The sequence below is a fragment of the Aythya marila genome, assembly GCF_965140915.1.
Source record: "Aythya marila genome assembly, chromosome: 15".
NCBI lineage: Eukaryota > Metazoa > Chordata > Aves > Anseriformes > Anatidae > Aythya > Aythya marila.
Genome location: NC_139056.1, coordinates 8056198 through 8072428, shown reverse-complemented (window position 1 = coordinate 8072428; position 16231 = coordinate 8056198). Strand labels below are relative to the sequence as shown.

General features: G+C 39.8%; 2 protein-coding genes across 6 annotated transcripts in view; one reads left to right on the top strand and one right to left on the bottom strand.

Annotated features, from left to right (window-relative positions):
- The window catches only part of MARF1 (meiosis regulator and mRNA stability factor 1), a 32482-nt gene extending 24845 nt beyond the window's left edge, over positions 1-7637 (top strand). For 3 of the 5 annotated variants that reach the window (XR_014318527.1, XR_014318528.1, XR_014318529.1), the window contains 2 exons: positions 1145-1404; positions 7452-7578. Coding sequence is in view for 1 of the 5 variants with exons in the window: in XM_082772446.1 (XP_082628572.1) it covers positions 1145-1213 (69 nt within the window). In the remaining 4 variants the exon portion in view is untranslated. Of the gene's footprint in view, positions 1-1144; positions 1911-7451 lie in introns of those variants that run through there. The other 2 variants (XR_014318526.1, XM_082772446.1) reach the window with 2 other exon arrangements.
- Positions 7638-7657: 20 nt separating this feature from the next.
- The window catches only part of BMERB1 (bMERB domain containing 1), a 47749-nt gene continuing 39175 nt past the window's right edge, over positions 7658-16231 (bottom strand). Inside the window, exons 3-6 of the mRNA XM_082772451.1 lie at positions 12588-12661; positions 9594-9708; positions 8410-8492; positions 7658-7796 (exon numbers count right to left, since the gene is read on the bottom strand). Coding sequence (XP_082628577.1) covers positions 7684-7796; positions 8410-8492; positions 9594-9708; positions 12588-12661 — 385 coding nt within the window. The 3' untranslated portion in view covers positions 7658-7683. The remainder of the gene's footprint in view (positions 7797-8409; positions 8493-9593; positions 9709-12587; positions 12662-16231) is intronic.

Genomic DNA, 16231 nt, shown 5'->3' with positions numbered 1-16231 from the left:
CCTTAGGCTTTCAAGTTTCTGAGTGGAGAAGCTGACAAAAGGGTTTGTGTTTGGACAAAGCAAAACTTCTGGGTGTGAAAGACAGAAAGCAATTTTTATGTACAACACACTGAGGTTCTAGCCACAGACAAATTACATTGTCTAGACAGTTCCAGGGCTTTGGTGAGGGGTGAGCCCATGGGAACTGAGTTATGTGGCCTTGCTTTGATAGCCGTTTACAGAAAGGTGAATGAGTGAAGACTGAGTAGCATCAGTGAAACCTGCTTATATCTGCTTATCAGTCTGGGGGAATAATGCTGTGGGTTTCCTTTTAATCTTGTCCCTTCATTTTTTATTCTTCCACTTGAAATACATTGTCTTTGTAGCTAACCTTTCTGCAGTTTGAATACTTCATTCCACTTCATTCCTTTTACCTTTTTTTCCAAAGAGTTCAGCCTTTATTTTAAGTGACTTGTTCAAAGCTTAACCTAGATACCTGTTCAGTCTTTTTGCCTCCAGGAAGGTGCTGATATCCTTTAAAGTTGATATTTTTGAAGGTAAAATGTATTATGTGGTATCCTATAGTGGATGTGCACTATGGAACAATTGAGATTCGTAGAGATTCTACTGATACTCTTCCACAGTTGAGCTGGTGTTTGTTCAGAGGACAACGTGATAAAATGTCTCGACCCTTCCGATGTCTCTACCCTTCCAGTGTGCATTACTTCTAAAGTAGTGTTCCTCCCTGTATGGACTGGTTTTATGTTTAACATTATATAGATGGAGGAAATTTGAAAAAGAAAATAAAATCTGACTAACAAATAACTATTAAAAAGCTTTGTAGCTGTGTATGTTACAGGGAGCAGATGCTGGTACTGTGGTATAAATATAGTAAATAGAGAATGCCACTTAATAAATGCCACTTAATAAACTTCAAGGGAAGTTGCCACTTCATTGGTAAGACGCCACTTCAAGATATTATTTCTGAGCCCTCTTTTGTAGGGTAAGAAATGATTCTATAACAAAACACTTAAAGCCTTTCTTAGATGTTCTACTAGTCCTGCTATATTCTTAGCTCCCTGCTTTCTAGAATACTCATCTAAGGAAAAGATTGTTTTTCTGTTGGTTAATTGCCGCTAACAATGTTGCATTTATTTTCCCCAAGCATTTGTGCAGTTTGTCTTCAAGCAGTCACAAGCCTGACAGAAGCAGCCTGACAATGACACGACAATGACAATGCTGGTTGTACTTAGAGGGACAGTTGGTTGAAGTACAGATTGCATCAGATTGTGTATTTGAAGATCCCCTAAATTTAAGCTCAAGCATTAGGATAGGAATCTCAGTGGAGGACAGAAGGTTGTTGCCAACACACTTGGGATAAAGAGATGATTATGCAGTGAGACCTAGTGCCTTACTGGATTGCAGGTAAGTAACTTACCTGAAGAGTAGGATAAACATCTAATGTGTGAAGGAAATTCAGGAAAAAAACAAAAACAAACAAACAAAAAAAAAAAACAATTAAGTTACACAGAAACAATTCACATGGAATTTCTTATATATTCTGTTACTTTTTAAAGTGCAGAGATGAGAATGCAAGAGTGGGATAGGACAACTGTGCAAATTTCCAGGATGCTCTCACCAAGTTACTATGAAATAATCAGAAATGGATTGGGAGAGGGACATAAAATTTTCAGGAAGTTTTCCTAAGCTTATTGCCATTATATTGAAGGATCCATGTACTGCAGGACTTGCAGGATATCCAGGACTTTGTTCAAAGCATTGGTAACGTCTCTAAAAAAGAATAGCAAGATAGCAAATACAGAAGATCCTTACCCTCATTAAGGTAGTTTGCTTCCTGAAAAGTTGAGTGAGATCTTCTTGTACCACAGGACTTTTTACTCTTACGGGTTGTGTAGTATGGACCAAGTATAAAAGCAGCTGTTTTGTGCTTCTGGTCCTTATATTTTGTGTTATTAGGGACTGCTTAGTCCTTAGACAAATGATAGCAATTCTAGGGCGCTAGTCTTGCTCATTAGGACCCAGGTGTTGAAATGAGGTCCTTTTGGAAATGAACTCTAATGCTTTGAGCTGGACAGTCCACAGGCAACAAGCCTTCAAAAAAGCTTCCTTTAAAATGTATTTGTACCAGGCAGGGTTTTTGGAGTGACTCTAACCTAACCTTGCATGCTTCTTCGGGAGGCTGTAGAACTGCCTTTGCTAACTCAAAAGCAATGCAATTTGTGAACTGTGATCTTGTGCTAGAAATAAGTTCATAGTAATTCAGGAAGAAAGAAGGTGACACATAGGAGCTGTTGCAGACACTTTGAGCTGATGCTTGTTCGTTTCACCTTACTTCAGCTTGAACTTCGTAACATGTATTAACTGCTGTATACTACCCCACCTACCCCGGTTAGTTTATGGCACATCCAGTAATGCTGTGCTGATTTCCTCCATCCTTGCTCAGTGACACTGGGGTATAGGAGATGTTAAAGCCGCAGGTGTTAGAGTATTTCAGAACAGTGTTTTGGGAGCCATGCACTCATAAGCTAAGCTGTGGGTCCAAAAGTGTCAAGTTAGCCTCTTAGTTATTGGATTCAAAAGCTATGGAAAGGGAATTTTGCCAGAATACCTATTTTGCATGATGAAATCTGCTGGTAAAAAAATATATATATATCTCTCTCTATATATATTAGTGTGGATGGGATGAGGTAATTGCCTCATGAGAGCTTTAGGATTAGCTGCAGTCATCTCTACTGGTTTTGAGCATTCTTAAACTGCTCTACAATTTACCTGAAGAAGAACTTTTGGTAGAAGCCCACAGAACAATTTGATACTCTTTAGGTTGTTGACTGGCATTTAGAAATGAGTCTGTGGTTGTGTTGTTACTGGAGGAGGCTCCTTAGATATGCTTATTGAAAAATCTGAACTCAGTTTCATCAAATTCTTCTCTAATAAAATATGTGTGACAAAAAATATTTTCTGATAACTGCTTGCTGGTGAGTTTAAATTTCAGTCTCTGTTCATTCTCAGCTGAAATTGTGATTCTTACCCACTGTGAAGTCTGAAATCGCCTGCTTTTTGCAGCAGTTGAACTCTGGCTATTCATTAACTGCCTCTGAAGCAATGTTGTCACTTGCATTTCAGATCCAGCAAGCAGGTCTCCAGGGTTATGATTCTACATCTTGTATAGAATGAGCTCAAACTCCTTATTTTCCATCACACTGAAATCTATTACCTCACTGTTTTAGTTCGAAGTGGCATGATTTGAGATCAAGCTGAACAGAGTATTGGGAAAACCGCTCTCCTTAACCATCTGCTTAGTTGCAAGTGAAACTCTTATGCCTGTGTAGGAGGATGAAGTGTGACAAAGACTGACTCATGCAGGAACTTATGATCACCAGCTGCAAAGACGAAGGCATGCCCAAGTACCTTTTGCAGCCCTGCATTTCAGCCTGCAGTCAAATGGCACTTGATACTGGTATTTGAACTGTCTCTGGGGAAAAAAAAAAAGTAAAATATTTTAGGGGGATATATTCCTGAAAGCACTTGTTAACTCATTAAGTGTCTTGGACAACAAGACAGTAACCTGTTGTCACCAGGGTACAATCAGGCAGAGTCCGGATGATGCAGTCACTTTCCTGTGTGTTGCTGATTTTTGAACTGTCATTTCTTGGTTGGGCTGCAGGGTTATGTTAGAGCTTTCTGTTGAGTTTAATTATTTGAGATAGAGGTGGGGAGGAAAACTCATCTTCCACATACCTTGTTCAGGCAATGTAAAACTGCTGCTGTTAGGTATTAGTTGCCCAAAAACTTCTTCAGGACAAACACTGATAATACAAACTTTGATTTCACTGCATGCTGGCCTCCTGCAGCAGGATGCTTGGGGTAGTATGAGCAAAGATGAACTCAATTGCATCTCATCCCCTCTATCTGGTCACGTAGACTCTGCTCCCTGAGACTGCTCAGAGCCCTGCAGCATGAGGAACATCTGTAAAACTCCACTCCAGGGAAACCAGGCAGTACTGAATTTCCTTACTGTTGCTAAACCACTCTGGCTTGGCCGTATTTTTATCCAGAACCTGAAGATGGTCAGCAGTGCCAGGATTTTTCTGTCAGGCGGAATTAGAATGGTCCTGATATTAACTCAAAAAAAAAAAAAGTCTTTCTGGAATGATATTTGGGTATGCCAAGACCTTTATCTTCCCTATGCAGGGCTAGGAACGGTCTTCTGCTCTGGGCTGTAGTGAGGTTTCAATGTCAGGAGAGTCACAAGATTGACTATTGCTTTTTTTTTCCACTATGGGGGTCCCCCTGGAGAATTTTTTTGCCGAGAGGAAATACTAATTTTTTTAGTAGCATCATTAACTTAAAAAATCCTTTCCTCCAGAATACTAATCCTCATTTGGTAAAGTATAGCTGCACCAGTTCAATAATAAGGAAGAAACACATGCTTAATGTAACACAGCAGCTTAGTTTATTTAGAAATACGTTTAACTTTGCTGAAGAGAGTCAGTAGGCCTAGGGGAAGGTGCAAGAGCCATTTGCTGGTAGAATTGGTCATCAGTACAAAGAGCACTGCTTACTACAGAGAAGTGTCACATCCACCTCAAACTTTCTTCTGTCTCTGCTGCCTTGCCTTTTTTGTCTGGATGAACAGCCAGGACTTTCTTGAGAAGAGAGTCCAGGTGCTTCAGTCAACCACCCTCCCTCTTTGCAGACAGTAACAGACATCTGAGAGTTGGCTCTGAAATGACGGCAGATGGTCCGTGTAGCCCCCTAAACATCCTTGTCAAAGATTTTCTGCTGATTTAAAATATGAGGGGGTGCACACTGTACTGTGTTCATAGGGTCATGGAAGCTACAGAGACCGTCTTTGCAAATACTGTTTCAGTCTGAATTTTCTTTTTAACCCAAGGACTGAGAAGTTCACGCACTTAACGTGGTTCAAAATACAGAGCTTAATTTGTTGAGTTACAGCCATTAAAGTAAACTATTAAGGCTTTGCTGTGTTCTGGGTGGACAATGCTGTAAGCCAGTGTTGACCATGGTTGACAATCAGACCTCAGTCTTTTAAAAAATAAATAAAACAAACACTTTATTGCTAAGCAGCATCACTAACTCCACTTCCAAAGGAACCACTGGTGCACTGCAGACAAGTGAAAACAGAACTAAGGCATTTGCTAATTAAAAACAAAATAAATGCACATAAAGAAAACCTTTCAGCCAAGCCTCTGGAAATAAAGTTCACTCTCATTAATACTGCTGTAGATCAAGTCCCTCTGGGGCACTGGCTAGCAATGCTAACTGCCTATGAATGTTTCTTCTATATTTGCTGTGCTTTCTATTCATTGTAATTAGAGGGGGGGCTCTGTAGCCTAGTCATGCGTCCTGAATCCTAGAGACGTTTAGCTCAATTTTTAATGCAAATCTCCGTTCTTTTGATCTTATTTTCCTTCCCAAGGGACTGTAGGCAGCTGTGGCACACAGGAATTAGCCCAGCTATCAGCACATTTAATGCTATAATGTGCCTAAGTCACCTCTGCTCTTCCAACAACTAAGTCCTTCACGCTCCTTCACTTACTGGCATTTGTAGTGCTTGGTTGTTACAGCTGACCCTCCAAAGGCTTTAAGCTGGCTGCTTCACTACAGATTGCTTTTCCTAACTTCCCTTTGCATTTTGTTAAAAATATCAAACACCTGTACCTTAAAGACATCAGGAATTATCAGTGTCTTATTTGGGCACCAGCAAATGAAAGAGGCTGTTGAATTCTCCAGAAGTCAGTGGGAATTCGTTTCCCTCCCATGTATTTTCTCTTAAAGGCTAGGCAGTCCCCCCTCACAGTTCTCCCAATGTGTGCAGGTGCTACACAGAGTCCAACCCATACCAGAGTAGATGTGAACAACTACAGAGCTTAATATGATGTGTATCCATAAGGATGTCTAACTATATATGACTATTCAGCCTTGAATATGTTTTCTTTCTGCATCTTTGTTCAAAGTATTTCAGGTGCTTCATGTCTTAGTGGAAACCTTGGTATTTTTTCCTCCTTGATTCTTAAACCTTAAGGAAATGGTGGTGACAAATCACTTGTCTAATGTGAGTCTGCAGTACTGAAACTTTCTGGAAATGCAAACTTTCTTCAATAAACCAGTCCAATACTAGGGATGTGGGTTTTTTTTTATACAAGAATAGTCTGATTTACTTTATAGTGTCTATTTCCTTGAGTCTTGGTAAGATACTTTCTAAGAATATCAGTGCCTGTCCTTTTTGGGTAGCTCTGCTGTTAATTTTAATCTCCTTTCCTATAACTGTGGTTCCTTTGTATACAAGTGCACATTTCACTTAGCTGGCTTTGCAAAATAGAAGTTCCTCTTAAAAACCTTTTTATTTTAGGAACTTTTTGCTATTTGTTTGTTACTTCTAAGCCTGAGATTGTTTTCACTTTTCACATTAGATAGATCATGTACATTTATTTTACTATTGATACCTATCACAATACATTTATATGGAATACTGTCACACATACCAGCTACTGACAGCTAATATAAAGATTAGATTCCACAAAATTTAATCTGCATAGAGACCAGAAATGCATTAAATGCTGTAACGCAGGTAAGTCTGATTTCCCTTAATTTTAAATCCATTTTGTGTAGAATGTGGTATACTTGCCACAGATACCTACTTCTCTATTTTTGTTTGTCTTGTAGTCAATTTGTCTTGAGTAGCTCATGTCTTCCAATGCTCAATAGCTTACATTTCTCATGTTCATTAGAGATGTGGTTAATAGTTGTTTATAAGCACTATTAGTTAATTTTTGTTTGTGCCCATGTCTTTAACTCTTCTCCCAGTAACCTACCACTGGTAGGTGATCTCATACTGCGTGTAACTTTTAATAGTGAACAGAACGTGGAGTGATCACCCCTCTGACTCCATGTGAGGTGGAGATCTGTGAGATAAATGATAGAGCTTTGGACTAATCATTCGTTTGCAGATTAGTGTATCTGTGCCTGCCAGAACTTTACCAGATATTTATTTTTTCTGGTGCAAGCAATGTTTGACTTGAGTAATTCAGAAATCATATGGTATTAAAACCTGTATCTACTTGTAGTGTCCTTGTCACTGATATTCAGTGTTTAGGAAGTGAAGTGATACTCAACAGCAAAGTATTTAAACATCCCACTAGCTTGATAAATATTTTGTATGCAACATCAGTTATCCTATAATTGCTTCAGCTATCAGTTGCACTATATAGAGCATTACTATTTATGGCTTTCATTTTGAAAAGTAGCCAAAATAGAATATTCCAGCAAATGGTTGAGTGCCATTTGTTGGGGGGGAGCGTACAAAAAATTCTTGAAGTGATGACCTCTTAAAATTGTTTTTTTCTTTTTTTTTTTTTTAACACATTACTTGATGAAATATATCCTCTTTCACTTTTATGACTTGGATATTTTTGTTAACTCTATTACAGATCTTTTCTGGTCACTGGACAGCCACTATATGGATTTCTTTTGTTTTTTTAGGCATGCGTGTTGAGTGATCCATGCAACAGTGAAGAACCTGCCATTGTACATTCCATGTATTACTGTTGTACCATAGTTGCTCTTGATTCAGTTTAGCAGGATGCTGTTAATCCCTTCACCCTACAGTTTCTTTCAATGAAAACACTTGAAAAGACGAGAAACATGGTAGAGAGCCCAGAGCTACATGATGCTGCACTGTGTGGCTCCACAGCAATCTTTAATAATAGCCAATCCTGCCTTGGCGATGGTGGGCTTGCTTGGAGGAGGTTCTGCCTTCTTTTCTGCTGGGCTGCCTGCAGTGTTCAAAAAGAGGATACCATTAAAACCAAGAGTTGGTTAAGCTATTTCTTTGTACTTCTGGCTTAAAGGACATAAACCCCTCCTCCCCCTGCCCCCTTCCTGAACCTTTTTAACTTTTATTTCAATGATACATATATCAGTTTGGTAGAAACCAAGCTGCTCTGTGGATTCAAACTGCTCAAGATGACTTATTCCTTTAGGGTTTAAAGAATCCAGACATCTAAGGGTAAGCTTGTTCAATTCGGGTGCCCCTCTTCACAGCCACAGAGTCAGATAACAGATCCCTCTGTAGAAAGGCACTTACTGTGTGGAACCCCACCAACTACAGAGCTGAAGAACAAGAATATTGCTAAAGCTTGTTCTTTGGACTTGGATGTCCAAACCAGGACAGCAAGAAAAAGGCAGACATATATTTAAAATAAAAAAGCAATTTTTTACAAAGATGATTTGGATTCAGTGTTAAGGGGTAATTGGGCATCTAAGTGGCTGTAGCCTATCTTTTGGCAGTGGTTGGCCCAGCACAGCCTTTGAAAATGCCCTTCTTTCATCCTGCTGTCTGGAGTTTTTCCTGTTGTTGTTTTTCTTAATTATTGTTTGGAAACTCACTGGTAGGAGACTGTGTTGCTTTGTCTAAGGGTTTTAACTTGGTCCGTAGGAATTCAGCCATCTCCTTGTCTTCCTCTTTTTCTCTGGTGGGGGAAAAAAGAATCTGTTACAGAAATAATGTTTTCTCAGCAAATTGGGACAGTAAAAGGATACTGATTTAACACTTCAGTGAAAAAGACTTTGTCAAGAGTTTTAAAGAAAAGCATCAGGCTTTACTACACAAGTAAATTGACACTAATGTATTCACATCTGTATAGTGCACAGCTATACATTTTCAGTAGCCTATGATTAGGCTTCCGTATTGTCTGGCTGCCACTGAAGCTGTTGCAATTTGCACATTGAACTAGCAGATGAGAGCTCTGGATTACGTTAGTAGCTCAGGCTTTTGTCAGCTGCTACCTTTGGCCAGCCTCTCTTTGATCAACTGCTAGACTCTGGCAAACATTCTTCTCTCTCCTGTCCTTTGCCTGTTTAGAATTTAAACATCTTGGAACAGATACTGTCATTTAGGATAAATGGTCTGTTGGAGCCTTGAAACATTACTGTTGAAAAAAGATGGGAAGTAATAGACAAAACCCTATTTCCACAGCATTGGATTTCAGTGCAACAGCTGGAAATCAGCTGTCTAGGAAACCACAGGTTTTTTGTTATGCAAATCTGAGCTAAAATATTGAGATTCTGAACTTATACGTCAGGTTAGGTAGACCTGTAGCAATTCCATTCTCATCTTTCCAGACAATGGCATAGACAGAATAGTGATAATAAATGACTAAAGTATTCATTTTTATTTAAAAAAAAAAAAAAAAAAAAAAAAAGATTCTATATGTCTACAAATATGCCCCTTGTAGAATTCTATTTCACATCTTCTACGTGTGCCAAGAAGATTCTCTGGCAGCACCAGAAATCCTTCCCTTTGTAATAGTAAATGCCCAGTCACCCTCTGGGAAAGAAAGAAACCAAATCCCTCTGCCATCATTAGATGATGACCGAGCTATTTACGGGGTAAAGAGCAACAGGAGTGCAATAATGTAGTTTTATATATTTCTGTGGAACCAGATAGAGACTTGTAACTTGTCTTTAAAGAATCAATTCTCTCCCATTAATGTAAATGTTGGCAGTTGCTCCAGCATAGAATTAAGACTCATGAAATGTTGGGCATAAATTTGGTTGCTTTTAGTTCTTACCGTAATCTCTCTACCTCTGCATCATCTACAAGAAAATCTCTTTTTTGTACCAGTCTATGGATCTTCTGAATCAGTTCATCTTCTCTTTGTTTCTCCATCTTTGTTTTTTCTTTTTCTGGTCAAAAACAGGGGAGGGAAAATAAAAGAAAAAAAAAAAAAGACTTCAGATTCCAGGGAGCTGGACAGGAGAAACTGCAGATGTCTAAGAATGATTTGCTGATGGAAGTCAGTGGTTTTGCAGACCTGAGTCACCAAAATCCAGCAAATTCTGGCTGCTTTTTCTTTTCTCTTCTACTTGTTTTCTCCTGTCTAATCTGAGGGGTTTGTCAAGATTATTTTTAATATTAAATTACTATACAAGACAATACTTTGCTTTCCTAACTTTTTGAAAGCATTTTGGTATTTAAAGAAGTTCAATCATTAAAAAAAATCCACAGTACAAAATCCCCTTGGCTGTGCAGAAAATGAGACCATGCCAAAAGAAACTCTTTCTTTCTATTTTATAACAGCTCTGGCTGTTGGCTGCAACAGTTTTTCAAGCCTGTTAAGGCAGGCGAGCTGCAAATCCTGAAGTAATAGCATCAATGAATTGTATAATGTGGAAAAATAAACAAAGGTGTTTTTGTGCTTCAAAAGTCTGAGTAATTAATATGAACTTGTTAATTAGACAGTCTCGTGACTAGGTTGTCTATAAACAATGATTTTTGTGACACGAATCATGGGACTGTCACAAGCTAAAATCATCATAAATACTAGGGATTACACAACTGTAGTTCAATGTTATAAAGCCACATGTAGTTAAGACAGACATCTTCAAACCTAGTAAGAAGGGCAGAGATGAGAAAGCCAGAGGCAAATCCCAGCCCACGTTTCCTCAGTAAGTTTAAAATTTTGATTAGTTGAGTAGACACTTTGCATTAAATCAAAGATTTTGGTTCTGAGGATTAGAACTGCATTTAGGGAACCATAAAACTAATATAAGAATTTTGAGAAGGGCAAGCTCCTGCAGTCTGATGCATCTGAGCAGCATTTGTTGTGTCTGCTGGTTGACCTTATACGTTCAATAATTTGAAACAGCTAAATAAATCGGACATTTGAAAATGATTGCTTATTACAGATTACTTCTGAATCGTGGGTTTCGTACTTCCTACTGGGAATTTCTGCAGTAAATCCACTCCTTAGTAATTGAGACAAAAGCACCTTAAGTGTAATATTTGAGACATTGTCATTCTGTAAGTCTCAGTCTAGAAGTTGTATTCCTTGAGAATTTCAGATTATGGTTTGTTAGTTGCAGAGTAAATGATTTATAATATCAGGCTGCTTTGCTTTGTCAGAAGTATTTTCTGTGTTTTATAAACAATGCAGGAATGTGGTTGAATTCTACAAAGATATTAAGACCTGTATTTTTACCTATGGAAAGTGTTCATGGTTGTGAGTAATGCTGAATCTGCAGCGGGGAATACTTAAAAACATTTAGATTTGCTTTGCCTCTTAAGCTTATGGAATGTGGGATTTTCTCTGCCTGCTACTGATAGTAGGAGCTAACTTTTGCTTTTTTTTTTTTTTTTTATCCTCTTCCTGAATCTCCCATCCCATTCTTCAGGAAACTGACTGCCAAATGATAAATGTATGCACATTAAATTGTGGTGTACTCTAGATGCTGTGTTCTAAAAGCCTGATCCCATGATGACTGCAATCCATGTCCACTGAAACCAAAGAGTAGGGATCTGCTCATCAGCTGGTGAATACTGATCTGGATGTTATGAATGAACCCATTTCTGTGAAGTGTTTTTCTATGTTAGGCACATAAGCACTCAGTTGTGTGTGAGTGCCAGTGATGCCTTTGTTAAGGTAAAAGTAGTCTTACTGTGTCTGCCAAAAGGTGGTGCTGCTGGAACTGTGTATACTCAAATTCTGAAGTTTTGCTGAGATTTGTGGAGTGCTAAGGAGAAAGCTGTCTGATTCAGACAGAAGGCTGTCTGATCTCTGCTTAAGAAATGGACTAGAAAATAATTTTGAAAAGGTTAGAAAACAAAAACAAAAAACTGATTAACCCTATCTGTGAGACAAATGTAAACTTCTCTATTTCATGAATGACCTGCTCTGTTCTTTCTGGGGAGAAAGGTTTTCAAAGTTGCACAACAAAATATGGGAGGAAAAATAAGGATAACAGAAGGAGCATCAAAACCTGTCCTGAGTAGCTGGGCTGTAGCAACTTATCTGTGAAAGGTGCTAGAGTCAAATAATAATATCTAATGTAGGTAGCCTACTGAGGTACTGAGTGTTTTGCAGGATCTGTTTCTAATTTTTCTTGAATAGAGTAGGGCTGTTATGAATGATCTAAAACAGCAAAGCTGTAGTGAAGCAAAATTCCTCATTGATTTCAGCTAGAGTTTAGATTTAAGAATTGCAAACACACACACAACTGTCTCTCCTTAGAGCAGTGAATTTGCAGCAAATTAAAGGCAAAACGCAAAGCACACCTTTTATCTCTCGCTTTTTGCGGAAGGCTTTCTTCTGAAAGGTAGCTATAACTGCAGCTGTGCCAATGAATTGGTGTATCTAGGAAATAACAATCTTATTCACCATGATGGTTTTAAATCCTTCTCCATTCTCCCTTTTATCTCAGGTATCTCAGCATTCTGTCTTTACTTGACAATCTCTGTGCCAGTTGGCTCCCTTGATATTTCCAAGGGGGTGTAAGAGGGAGTGAATATGCACCTTGTCTGAGTGATAGTTGCAGGTTTGCTGTCAAGGGAGCAGTGAAGCATAGCATGAAAAGAAATTCAGAGACTGGGAGATTAAAGAGGGGAAGGAAGTAAAATGGGAATAAAAAATAAGGACTGGAGGGAATATATGAAGACAGGAGACATGAAACTCAACCTTGTGGGGACATTTCTGATTGTGTTAGGAGCAGAGGCGTGCTTCTGACACCAGCCCCACCCCTGCATCACCCAAGCATTATCCTAAAATTGAGCTGGAAACAGCCCGTACCTGGGATTGCTACCAAACTCTGCAGCTCTTTCTTAAGGTTCATAATGTCTTTGCACAGCTGGATGTCATCCATCCTGCAGAAACAGAAAAAATAACGTCAGAGGCATGCAAACTCCATCCTGCATTGCTGGAATCACAGATCTCATCTGAGTATGTGGTGCTGTCCCTTGCCTGAGACCTATGCATCAGCTTGAAATGCAGGGTTTTAACCTTGGGCTTCTGATGCTACTCATTCACTAATCCTGACAGTTGGCAAAAGCTGTACCATTCTGTATGTGTACCATTCTGTATGCACTGAATAGCTGCAGAAAAGACAGGTGCACCACACTGCCCATACTGCAGCAACAGCTTTCACTGGGAAAAGAGCAACGGTGAGAATAGCAGGGAGCCCGGGAAGGGTGGCAGAAGCTGATCCATTATTTGGCACAGCCAAGACAAGTTTACCTTGCACTACCAACTTCCTTTGTGACATTACTAATGATTTAGCCTTGGCACAAAATCTGGAAGCTGTCATTAACTAGGCATGTAACTATTCTGAGGTCTTGAGCCTTAGGTGAATGTCTTCCATGGCTGATGTAAGTATTTCAAACCTTTGGTGGGTGCAGAAAACCCATTAATGCTGAGACACAGAAGATAATTAAAGATAAATAAGTCTGTAACATTAGCAGAAGCTGATGCACACCTTCAATTCTTATTGAAACTGCTACCTATCCTGGGAGCTGCAGTACTCAAATATTCCCCTGTAAGTTTGCAAATTTCAGTGTTAGCTTTCTGGCAAATGTATTTTAGTGCCTCTGTCATACTGACAGCCACACCTCAGGTGTTTCTCTGAAGGCTCCAACACAGGCTTCCATTCTGAAACCACCCCATAAAGAGCACAAAACCCAGCCCAACTGATTAGTTTTACATTCTTCACCTCAGATGTCACCAGTGCTGTCCTTGTCCATGGATCTGTTAGTCTTTGTTGCATGATGCTGTGCCTGAACTGCTTGTTTAAGCACCTGAAGGTAACTAGTGCTGTCAGAGCCTGGGCTGTCACAGTGATGTTTCAAGATAGGAAAGCTGAGAGATTAAGCATGTGTGTGAGAGTGAGCAAGCATACAAAGAATAATGCAGTCAAATTATAGAATTAAGTGAAGAGTGGAAAAAGTAGGTGTTTCTGGCACAAATAAGACTTTAATCACAATCCAAGAGCTTTTACTCTCCCTGTCGCCTCTGCATGCAACGCGGGTCCCTGCGGGGAGCTGTCCCTCAGCTGCCTTGCTCATGTTATTAAAGCATGTTGATCCTTTCATTATTTGCTGCTTTGGTTAACTCCATCTTGCCTGTTCTCCTACATCCGCTGTGCTATGACAGCCCTTCCTGCTATCTTTGTACTTCTTTCTTCCCCAGCTGTGACAGTGAAATACCTTTCATAATATTCTTCACTGCTAACCTCTTCTCCTTGTTTAGGAACTGCTGTCCCCCCAGCTGGGGGCCTGCTCCCCTGCTGTACAGCTGGCTTTCGAGGGGACGGTCAGCAGGCCAGCCGCAGGGCTCCCCCAGGCTGGCTGCTGAGCGCACCTGCAGGCAGAGACCGTCACACGGTGACTTTTCTGACGTGGCCTCCCCATGTTACTCACGCTTATCACAAGCAAAGCTCTTTTTACTCTTGAGACCCATCATGTTAAATGGTACTGAAGTTACTTTTATCAATTAACGATCTTAAGCACCATTCCTGCAGGAGAATCAATATTCAAAATGGGCTGGGATGTGAGCAAGCGCCAAAGCTCTTTATCCATTCAACGTTCAGGCAGTTTGGGTGTCATCTTAATAGAAGGAGCATTAATGTGCTCGAGGAAAATCACCATGGTTAACAGAAAGAAGACAGTTTCTTGGCAGAACTGTTCACTATCGTACTACTGTATACAAATGATATCTAGGGGGCAGACCCTCAACTAGTGAAGAGAGCAGGGAGTTTCTACAGCAGGAGATCTCCATGATGTGTGAAGAGAGGGCAGTCTTTTTCCTGTGTGAGGTAGATTGGGCTTCATCCTGGGGTGATCTGAAAGATACTAACTAAAATAGTTCACTTTGAATTTTCAGGAGTTTAAATTATCATTGGCAGTATGTTCCAAGTGAGCAAGATCACTTATATCTGGTAATCCCTACAGCCCCTATGCTCAATATTACCTACTGGGGGGAAAGTACTGTGCTTTTACCCCAGCTGCAGATGCAATTGCCCCTATTTTTTTTGTTTGTTTTTACCTGACTGCAGAGCATATAGCTTGCACTCTCCTTATTTATTCTATACATTTCTTTTTCCTGACACCCAAACTTTGCTCCTGCTTCTAACCCCCAGAAGAGAAGTGAAGATGTGGCCAAGCACTTAAAGGCTCTAACAGCTCTGTGACACCCTGACTTCCAAACGTCACGCTCCAGGTGCTCGCTCTAGAGTCCGAGCTCTGTAGGCCAGTGTGTTACGATGATGAACAAAGATTAAACTGACCATCTGTACCAATCCCTTAGGCACATGGAACATCTTTCCTCCCATCTGTGTCAAATCGCCTTTGCTTCTCATCCAATCCACGGTGCTGACTGGGGGCAGGGGGGGAGATGTGGTTAAATGAGTAAAGGAGGGCTCTGGGATATATTCATAGAAACCCCATGAAAGCAGGAGGTATAGTTGCTTATAACTATTAAAAAAAAAAAAAAAATCACATGTGCTAGCAATTAATACTGAACACAGGGCAACATTTGCTGTCCTGGGCAAGGGTCACCTCATTGCTTTCAAGGAAAAGAGGAAGAACTGGATAAGAAAGCCCTTGGAAGGCCATTTAATCTAAACCATTACAATGGACCTCCCTATCTCTCTCTCTTTTCTTCCATGTTCTCTGGTTCTTGGATGTGAGCAGTTAAAGCTTAAGAGAAGTTACTGCTACTTCTGGGGGGAAAAAGAGGCAAATTCCAGTGGATTTTTCATTTGAAAAATGGATAGTCAGCAAGACTGAGAGCATATTTGTAGCACTGTCAGACCTCTTAAGGAAGTAAAAAAGAGGTTTGGGGAATAAGAGTACAGGAAGATGCATAATAGAGAAAAATAAAACTCCTTTGGGTCTCAACCTTCTACAGAGAAGCTGGAGAAATATGGTGAGACTAATTCTGTAGCACTTTCAGTTGCATGTTCTAGGTGAAATCTGTCAGATTATATGAGGAAAAGCTACACAGACTGTTGTCCAGCATATTTAAGAGCACTGTTATGCTTCCTGTGCACCTGCAGCACAATCAGGTTGTTGTTCTGTGCTGAATGCAATAGGATCCCTATAGATACAGCATGGCATGGGGTACTGAAATAATATCCTCCAGGCCTGTTTCAGCAATCTGCTGCTCAACATATATGTATAAAATTTGCAATATAAACACAACCTTTGCTGAACTCTCAGTCCTCCGGAATAGACAACACATCCTTTCCAGTCCCTGCAAAACCATTTTTGATGTAGAAAAACCACCAGTAAACCAAACAGCAGTTATAATATTTCAGTTCCCCCCAAAGCTAAGCTTTAAATGTCTGCTCAGCAACCCTAAACACATGAGTTACAAGGATGATAAAACATTTCTCTTATTAAGAGCCCAAATCCATTCCTGGAGTCGTTGCAATAGTATTG